Source organism: Salvelinus alpinus, chromosome 6 (genome assembly GCF_045679555.1).
Source record: "Salvelinus alpinus chromosome 6, SLU_Salpinus.1, whole genome shotgun sequence".
Taxonomy (NCBI): Eukaryota; Metazoa; Chordata; class Actinopteri; order Salmoniformes; family Salmonidae; genus Salvelinus; species Salvelinus alpinus.
Genome location: NC_092091.1, coordinates 86,796,388 through 86,806,387, shown reverse-complemented (window position 1 = coordinate 86,806,387; position 10,000 = coordinate 86,796,388). Strand labels below are relative to the sequence as shown.

The 10,000-nt window shown below is 46.8% G+C and overlaps 2 protein-coding genes across 3 annotated transcripts in view; one reads left to right on the top strand and one right to left on the bottom strand.

The window, feature by feature from the left end:
* Nucleotides 1-965: 965 nt before the first annotated feature.
* LOC139579525 (protocadherin-7-like) overlaps nucleotides 966-10,000 on the top strand; it is a 93,052-nt gene continuing 84,017 nt past the window's right edge. For both annotated transcript variants that reach the window (XR_011675773.1, XM_071408242.1), the window contains exons 1-3: nucleotides 966-1,943; nucleotides 2,525-3,076; nucleotides 3,392-4,598. Coding sequence is in view for 1 of the 2 variants with exons in the window: in XM_071408242.1 (XP_071264343.1) it covers nucleotides 991-1,943; nucleotides 2,525-3,076; nucleotides 3,392-4,598 (2,712 nt within the window). In the remaining variant the exon portion in view is untranslated. The remainder of the gene's footprint in view (nucleotides 1,944-2,524; nucleotides 3,077-3,391; nucleotides 4,599-10,000) is intronic.
* LOC139577940 (mRNA decay activator protein ZFP36L3-like) overlaps nucleotides 6,605-10,000 on the bottom strand; it is a 5,861-nt gene continuing 2,465 nt past the window's right edge. Inside the window, exons 2-4 of the mRNA XM_071405062.1 lie at nucleotides 7,929-7,984; nucleotides 7,676-7,730; nucleotides 6,605-7,590 (exon numbers count right to left, since the gene is read on the bottom strand). Coding sequence (XP_071261163.1) covers nucleotides 6,605-7,590; nucleotides 7,676-7,730; nucleotides 7,929-7,984 — 1,097 coding nt within the window. The remainder of the gene's footprint in view (nucleotides 7,591-7,675; nucleotides 7,731-7,928; nucleotides 7,985-10,000) is intronic.

Genomic DNA, 10,000 nt, shown 5'->3' with positions numbered 1-10,000 from the left:
GCTTGGCACGTTGCTTCACTGCGGGGAAAAACACACGCGTAGTTCAGACTCATACCGGGGAGCGAGAGGTAAGAAACCACAATTAAACTGAACGATTACCGGACGATATCCAATACTTTACTTTTAAACCGATTTTGTTCCGCTTTGTGGATGTAAGTAATTTTTCACAACATTAGTGGTTCGGCGTCCTGAGACAGAGTCGTGTTCAGTTTTCTTTGTGGAAGTGCTGCATTGCAGTTTCTCTTCAACTCGTCAAAACCGCCGAGAGAGCCCCTCGGTCCCCCGGAACGCGACCGGAATTAAGCGAAATTACTAACGGACTAATATAACTGATAAGAGAGTCCTCAAGAGAGGGAGAAACGGAATAAGTCTTCATCATAAAAAGAGAGCGAGAGAGAGTCAAGTGGATTAATTAACGTGAGTGGATGATTTGGTTTCCCTTTTCTTCCTGGATGGATTTTCTGATATCTTTGTGCTCTGAACATCCCAGAGAGACTTAGAGGATTTTTTTTTTTTAAGTTTATTTTTAAACCCACTCTCAACAATAAAGAGAAAGATAAAAGAATAGAGAAAACATACATCCTGACTGAAAAAGAGATCTACAACCAGTCACATTAACGACAGAGAGACTGATCTGCAGTGTGTTATTAGAGTGCTGTAAAGCTTCCCTGGACCCTAGACAGTGGAAACTGCCGAGAGAGAGAGGGGGAGGGGGGAAGAGTGTGAGAAAGAGAGAGGAAACAAAGATCTACAACCAGATAGACACATTAACGACAGAGAAGGAGGGAAAGGTATAACTATAGATCCCCAGAGAGAGGAAAGAGAGAGAGAGAGAGACAGAGGGATAGAGAGGGAAAGAGAGACAGAGGGATAGAGAGGGGGAGAGAAGAGAGAGGGATAGAGAGAGAGAGACAGAGGGATATAGAGAGAGAGAGAGACAGAGGGATAGAGAGAGAGAAGAGACAGAGAAGAAGCAGAAAGGCGGGAGCCATGCGGAGGACAGGGGTAGGTGTCTGTGTTGGAGCAGCGTTCTCCTGCTCGGTAACGCTAACTGGACCGGGGGAGTTGTTCCACCTCCTAGTCCTTCTCCTACTAACGATGACTCAGCTCCCGGTCGCTGACTCGGCACTCCGTTACCGGGTGGCCGAGGAGGGCCCCGCAGACGTTATGATCGGTAATGTGGCTGCCGACCTCGGCCTGTCCGCGGGCTCCGGCTCCGGAGATGTCACATTCGCCCTAGAGAGCGGCTCGGAGTTCTTCAAGATTGATAACGTTACCGGGGAGCTGACTACCGGGCAGCGGAGGATTGACCGGGAGAAGCTGTCCCAGTGTCAGATGATCTTTGACGAGAACGAGTGTTTCCTGGACTTCGAAGTGTCTGTGATTGGTCCGCTCCAGAGTTGGGTGGATCTCTTTGAGGGCCGTGTGGTCATCACCGACATCAACGACAACACTCCCTCGTTTCCGTCGTCGGTGCTGACATTATCTGTCGAGGAGAACCGTCCAATAGGCACGCTGTATCTGTTACCCACAGCGACGGATCGCGACTTCGGGCGCAACGGGATCGATCGTTATGAGTTGATTCAAGATGGCAGCTCTTCCGGGTCGGCGGGGTCAGGGTCGGGGTCAGCGAGGAGAGCAGCCGGTGGGCCTATGGGAAGAGCGGATGGAACAGGAGGAGGAAACGGAGGAGGAGGGGATAGGAGGAGAGGAGCATTGGATAACAACGGAGGAGGAGGAGGTGTGAGGAGCAGTGTGTTTGAGCTCCAGGTCGCCGACACGCCCGACGGCGAGAAGCAACCACAGCTGATCGTGAAAGGACCTCTGGACCGTGAAGCACGCGACTCGTATGAGCTGGTTCTACGGGTCCGGGACGGTGGGAACCCTCTTCGCTCTTCGCAGGCACTCCTCCGTGTCGCCATCACCGATGTCAATGACAACAGGTAGGATGAAAACGTAGTGAAAAGCTGAGCTGAGGCACACACACATGTTAGTAGAGGTGCTGACTAATGGAGAGTATCCTGTCTAAAAAGTGTGATTGGTTTACCCATTAAACTAAAGAGCTGGAATAGTAGCATCAGCGTAGAGAAACACTAGCTAAATTATCATAGAGCACCACTAGCTAAATTATCATAGAGCACCACTAGCTAAATTATCATAGAGCACCACTAGCTAAATTATCATAGAGCACCACTAGCACAATTATCATAGAGGACCACTAGCACAATTATCATAGAGCACCACTAGCTAAATTAGCATAGAGCACCACTAGCTAAATTAGCATAGAGCACCACTAGCTAAATTAGCATAGAGCACCACTAGCTAAATGATCATAGAGCACCATTAGCTAAATTAGCATAGAGCACCACTAGCTAAATTAGCATAGCGCACCACTAGCTAAATTAGCATAGAGCACCACTAGCTAAATTAGCATAGAGCACCACTAGCTAAATTAGGTTGAAAAGCACAAACAATGTTATCTTCTGAATACATGGTATTTCTTTTATTTCTTTATCGACAACAGCCCGCGCTTCGAGAGAGCCATCTATGAGGCCGAGATGGCGGAGAACGCGCCTCCCGGAACCCCCGTCCTCCAGGTGCGCGCTTCGGACCGCGATGTCGGCGTCAACGGACAGGTGGAGTACGTCTTCGGCGCTGCCACGGAATCTGTCCGCCGTCTTCTCCGACTGGACGAGGCTACCGGTTGGCTGAGCGTCCTCCACAGGATTGACCGGGAGGAAGTGGCCCAGTTACGCTTCACGGTCACGGCAAGGGATCGCGGTCAGCCGCCGCGCACCGACCGGACGACCGTAGTCCTGGTGGTCCGGGACGAGAACGACAACGTTCCGGTCGTGGAGATCAGGAAGATCGGACGGATTCTGGTGAGGGACGGAGTGGCGCTGGTACCGGAGAACGTTCTGGTGGACACACCGGTGGCGCTGGTTCAGGTGTCAGACCGTGACCAGGGGGAGAACGGGGCGGTAACCTGCACGGTGGTCGGGGATGTACCGTTCACCCTGAAACCGGCGGGAGAGACGGCGCTCCTACCGCTGCCCGCGGATGACGCCTTCGACAGGTGAGATGAAAACACTTCCTGTCCATATTGATCTGTTTAGAGTTTGTTCCTTTTTCATTTTTAAAGTCAAATTCAGAGTATTCCAGCACGGCGCACCGAGAGGCTGAAATAGTATCGGAGCGTCAACGTACAGCACCATAATATAAACCCGACAGCTAGCTACGTTAAGTTGAAAATCACAAAAATCACATATGTTAATTTGAGCCATATATTTACATTTTCCAATGTAACTCTCCTTCCACAGCAGGAAGTAATTATATTGATTAATTTCGTTGTAATTTTGTTTTATATTAATATTTATCCTTGTTTCCTCAGAAACCGTAAGAAGTATTTCCTCCACACGTCGGCCCTGTTGGATTACGAGGCCACTAAAGAGTACAGCGTCACCATCGTGGCAGTCGACTCTGGTTCCCCCTCTCTCTCCAGCAACAGCTCTCTCATGGTCAGGGTGGTCGACATCAACGACCACACTCCTACCTTCGCCCAGGCCGTGGTCGAGGTCCACTTTGCCGAGAACAACCAACCAGGAGAGCGTGTGGTCACCGTGGTTGCGGCGGATGCCGATTCCGGTAAAAATGCAGAGATTGCGTATTCATTGGATCCGTCCGTTAACGGCCTGTTCTATATTGATGCTGATAATGGGGATATCCGTGCGACGGGGGTTCTGGACCGGGAGGTCAGGGAGAGGTATGAGTTCCAGGTGATCGCCAGGGATAAGGGATTCCCCTCGCTGCAGGGGTCGGCCACGGTGGTAATCATGGTGACCGACCGCAACGACAATGCTCCGAAGTTCGTCCAGGAAGTGTTCACGTTCTACGTGAAGGAGAACCTCCTTGCCAACAGCCCAGTTGGCATGGTAACAGTAACAGACGCGGATGAGGGTGAGAACGCGGAGCTGAGTCTTTTCGTAGAGATGGACGAAGAAGAAGGAGAAGAGGTGGAGGGAGGAGGGGAGAAGAACAAGGGAGTAGGAGAGGAGGGAGGAGGAAGAGGAAGAGGAGGAAGAGGTGAGGAAACGTTCTCCATAGAGAACAACACCGGGACGATCTTCTCCTCCGTGTCCTTTGACCGGGAACGCCGCTCCACCTACACCTTCCGCGTCCGGGCCGTTGACGGAGGAGCTCCGCCTCGCTCCGCCACGGCGACAGTCTCCCTCATCGTAACCGATGAGAACGACAACGCCCCCTCCGTGACCTCACCCACCAACGACTCCTACACCCTCCTCCCCCCGGCCTCCTCCACCCGGACCATCGTCAGAACCGTGGCCGCCTCGGACTCTGACTTTGGCCGCAACGCTGACCTGCGCTTCTCCCTGGTAGGAGGGAACCCGTTCAGGCTGTTTGAGATCGGCCTGGCCAGTGGAGTGATCACCGTGGCAGAGCCCCTAGAGAGGAGACACAGGGGGCTGCATCGCCTGGTGGTCAGGGTCAACGACAGTGGAGAGCCATCGCTCTGCGCCACCGCGCTGGTCCACGTCTTCGTCAACGAGAGTCTGGTCAACGCTACACTGGTGGACGCACAGGTAATTATGAATATGACTTTGCCTGTGTCCTAAATGACAACATATTCCCTATGAAGTGCACTACTTTTGACCAGCTGCCCCATTGACTCTGGTCAAATGTAGTGCACTGTGTAGGTAATAGGGTGCCATTTGAGACGTGTTCATACTGTACATGCATACCTCTCCTCTTTTCCATTCCATTCTGACTTTGGTGACATTGAGTCCATTTGTTCAGGTTCTACTGTTCTGTACAGGCTATATTTACACTTCTCCTGCTCAACAGCTTAGAATGGGCCAATGCACCAGCCTATAATGGAATGGTAGGGATCGAACAACTTAGAATAGTAGAACAAATGAACATGGAATTCTAGAATGGAACAACTTAGAATGGAAAAGTAGAACAAATGAACATGGAATTCTAGAATGGAACAACTTAGAATGGAACAGTAGAATAAATGAACATGGAATTCTAGAATGGAACAACTTAGAATGGAACAATAGAACAAATGAACATGGAATTCTAGAATGGAACAACTTAGAATGGAACAATAGAATGGAATGAATTAGAATGGATCAATAGAATGGAATGAATTAGAATGGAACAATAGAATGGAATGAATTAGAATGGAACAATAGAATGGAATGAATTAGAATGGAACAATAGAATGGAATGAATTAGAATGGAACAATAGAATGGAATGGATTAGAATGGAACAATAGAATGGAATGAATTAGAATGGAACAATAGAATGGAATGAATTAGAATGGAACAATAGAATGGAATGAACTAGAATGGAACAATAGAATGGAACAATAGAATGGAATGCATTAGAATGGAACAATAGAATGGAATGAATTTGAATGGAACAATAGAATGGTATAATGGAATGGGGCCGCTCAGAGTGGGACATCGTTTCATCTTTTAATAAGAACAGTGTAGACCAGCCCAGAGCAATAGAGGGCAGACAAATGGACGGATCGAATCAACATATTATCACAACTGCTCAATGGGCTTGATGATTAGTTCATTAGTTTGATCAGGTGTGCTAGTGTTGGGATAGAATAAAGCAGTGTAAGTTAGGGAGGCCCCAGGTCAAGGTCTGAGTTTATACATGAAACTGCGGTCCAGAGTTTCTCCTGGTACAGGTTACAGGGTTAGGAAAACTCCTGGCTATGAAGAAACATTTCCATCTAGTTTCTCATTGGCTAACTTGTGACTCCTACTGACGAGTTGAGTCATTTTCTGCTGCGTTGCCATTTCATTCACTAATCACTTTGGCATCCTTCCACTCTCTCTCTCTCTCTCACACACACACACACACACACACACACACACACACACACACACACACACACCCCTTCGGCATCATTCCACTGTCACACACACACCCATTTGGCATCATTCCGCTGTCACACACACACACACACACACACACACACACACACACACACACACACACACACACACACACACACACACACACACACACACACACACACACACACACACACACACACACACACACACACACACACAGACACACACACACACCCCACCCCCACCCCTTTGGCATCATTCCACTGTCAGAGAGAATTCCTTATGCGATGGAGGCAGTAACACAAGCATTTCACTGTGAGATAACGTCTGCGTATCTGTGACCAATACACTTTGATTGGATATCCTTCTAGTCCATTACTGTATATTGAGAGCTGTGCTCTGCTGGACTGTTCCAATCTAAACTGACTGTGGTGTAATGTCAAGGAGTTCTAGATTACAACATGCTTCCACACATTACAATCCATTGTTCCGTAGAATCATTCTGTCATTCCATTGTGTTCTGGTCCACTCTACCATTCTATTGCAATCAAATGTGTCTGGTTCTAAGCCGGGGCTTCTCATGTCCGGTTCTTTTCGTTGCATCTGAACCTGTCCCAGGCAGAACTCTGTGCCCTTGTTATAGGCTTCAACTTGGACCAGGAGTTCTCCTTAAATTTCAGCCATAACAAGGGCCCAGGGTGTTTCATGTTTAGGTCACAAGGTAATGAATAACTCCTGGCCCTAAAGATACACCACTAACTAAAGATACACCGCTAGCTAAAGATACACCACTAACTAAAGATACACCGCTAACTAAAGATACACCACTAACTAAAGATCCACCACTAACTAAAGATCCACCACTAACTAAAGATCCACCGCTAGCTAAAGCTACACCGCTAACTAAAGATACACCGCTAGCTAAAGATCCACCGCTAGCTAAAGCTACACCACTAACTAAAGATACACCGCTAGCTAAAGCTACACCGCTAACTAAAGATACACCGCTAACTAAAGATCCACCGCTAGCTAAAGCTACACCACTAACTAAAGATACACCGCTAGCTAAAGCTACACCGATAACTAAAGATCCACCGCTAACTAAAGATCCACCGCTAACTAAAGATCCACCGCTAACTAAAGATCCACCGCTAGCTAAAGATACACCACTAACTAAAGATCCACCACTAACTAAAGATACACCGCTAGCTAAAGCTACACCGCTAACTAAAGATCCACCGCTAACTAAAGATCCACCGCTAACTAAAGATCCACCGCTAACTAAAGATCCACCGCTAGCTAAAGATACACCACTAACTAAAGATCCACCACTAACTAAAGATACACCGCTAGCTAAAGATACACCACTAACTAAAGATACACCGCTAACTAAAGATCCACCACTAACTAAAGATCCACCACTAACTAAAGATCCACCGCTAACTAAAGCTACACCGCTAACTAAAGATCCACCGCTAACTAAAGATCCACCGCTAACTAAAGCTACACCGATAACTAAAGATCCACCGCTAATTAAAGATCCACCGCTACCTAAAGATCCACCACTAACTAAAGATCCACCGCTAACTAAAGCTACACCGCTAACTAAAGATCCACCGCTAACTAAAGATCCACCACTAACTAAAGATCCACCGCTAACTAAAGATCCACCGCTAACTAAAGATCCACCGCTAACTATTCATTGTATCAATATCAAGAGAGACACAGCATTACCTGCAGAGTGAAACGGTTCTGGTGTTTAAAGCTAAGCAGTACAAACCTTGGTGCAGCAGAGTGGAAGACTCCTGGGGGAGCTGGGGGCTGGGGTGGGGGGACTGAGGGGAGTGAGAGAGAGATGTGTCAGGATGGATGATGAGGCACTGCTAGAGCTAGAGTGGTAGTGCTGCATTCTCCTGTTGAACACTTACAAGGAGACACACACTGGAGTGCAGGAATGCACACACACACATGCCGCATATACACACACCTAGCATGCACACATACACACACATAGCAGAGACACACACACACACCCACACACAGTGTGCTAGAGGCATGCTCAGCAGAATGTCAATGGGACAGAAGAAGACTGCAGAACAGCGAACAGAGCAGAGAAGAACGGAGGAGAACAGAAGAGAACAGAACAGAGAACAAAGAAGATAAGAGGAGAACAGAGAGAGAACAGTGAAGAACAGAACAGAACAGAGAACAGAGAAGATAAGAGGAGAACAGAACAGAGGAGAGAGAACAGAGAACAACAGAGAACAGAGGGGAACAGAACAGAAGAGAACAGAGGGGAACAGAACAGAACAGAGGGGAACAGAGAACAGAGAAGAGGAGAACGGATGAGAACAGAGGAGAACAGAACAGAGGAGAACAGAACAGAGGAGAACAGAACAGAGGAGAACAGAACAGAACAGAGGGGAACAGGGGGGAGCAGTGGGGAACAGAAGAGGAGAACGGATGAGAACAGAGGAGAACAGAGAACAGAGGAGAACAGAAAACAGAGGAACAGAACAGAGGACATCAGAGGAGAACAGAGGACAACAGCGAAGAACATTGAACACAGGAGAACAGATGAGAACATAGGAGAACAGAACAGAGAACAGAGGAGAACAGAACTGAGAACAGGGGAGAACAGAGAACAGAGGAGAACAGAACGGAGAACAGATGAGAACATAACTGAGAACAGGGGAGAACAGAGAACAGAGGAGAACAGAGAACAGAGGAGAACAGAGAACAGAACTGAGAACAGGGGAGAACAGAGAACAGAGGAGAACAGAGAACAGAGGAGAACAGAGAACAGAACTGAGAACAGGGGAGAACAGAGAACAGAGGAGAAAAGAGGAGAAAGGAGAACAGAACAGAGGACAACAGAGGAGAACAGAGAACAGATGAGAACAGTTAACAGAGGAGAACAGAGGAGAACAGAGAACAGAGGAGAAAGGAGAACAGAACAAAGGAGAACAGAGGAGAACAGTGAAAAGAGGAGAACAGAGGAGAACAGAACCAGGCAACAGAAGAACAATATAATGGAACAGAGAAGAGGAGATGAATGGAACCAACGCAATAGAATCTACCAAGACAATAGAAAGTTAGCCTAACCAAGTCCATTCACTGGTATCAATGTAATGCATGTATTTAGCCAGGATAGTCCACTCCATTAGAAAGTTAGCCTAACCAAGTCCATTCACTGGTATCAATGTAATGTATTTATTAGCCAGGATAGTCCACTCCATTAGAAAGTTAGCCTAACCAAGTCCATTCACTGGTATCAATGTAATGTATTTATTAGCCAGGATAGTCCACTCCATTAGAAAGTTAGCCTAACCAAGTCCATTCACTGATATCAATGTAATGCATGTATTTAGCCAGGATAGTCCACTCCATTAGAAAGTTAGCCTAACCAAGTCCATTCACTGGTATCAATGTAATGCATGTATTTAGCCAGGATAGTCCACTCCATTAGAAAGTTAGCCTAACCAAGTCCAGTCACTGGTATCAATGTAATGCATGTATTTAGCCAGGATAGTCCACTCCATTACAGTTGCCACTGTTTTCCAGGGTTTATTGTTGAGGTTATGTAAGGTTATTTACTGAATGTAATACAGTGAAACACTTGAACAGTCAAACCAACCACTGTTATAAACTCATGAACCAATACAATAGAATCTACCAAGACAATGCAATGTATTGTGTTGTAAAACAATAGAGCAGGACCTTAGTGTGACTGGGGCAAATTGCTTTTCTAACTGTGTTACGTTGCAAATTAAACCTCTTGAACAAGAGAGAGATGGGATAATGTGTGAATGTTATATTGAGTGTTGTAGGGGTAATGTGTGAATCTTATATTGAGTGTTGTAGGGGTAATGTGTGAATGTTATATTGAGTGTTGTAGAGGTAATGTGTGAATCTTATATTGAGTGTTGTAGGGGTAATGTGTGAATGTTATATTGAGTGTTGTAGGGGTAATGTGTGAATCTTATATTGAGTGTTGTAGGGGTAATGTGTGAATGTTATATTGAGTGTTGTAGGGGTAATGTGTGAATCTTATATTGAGTGTTGTAGGGGTAATGTGTTAATGTATGAATGTTGTATTGAGTGT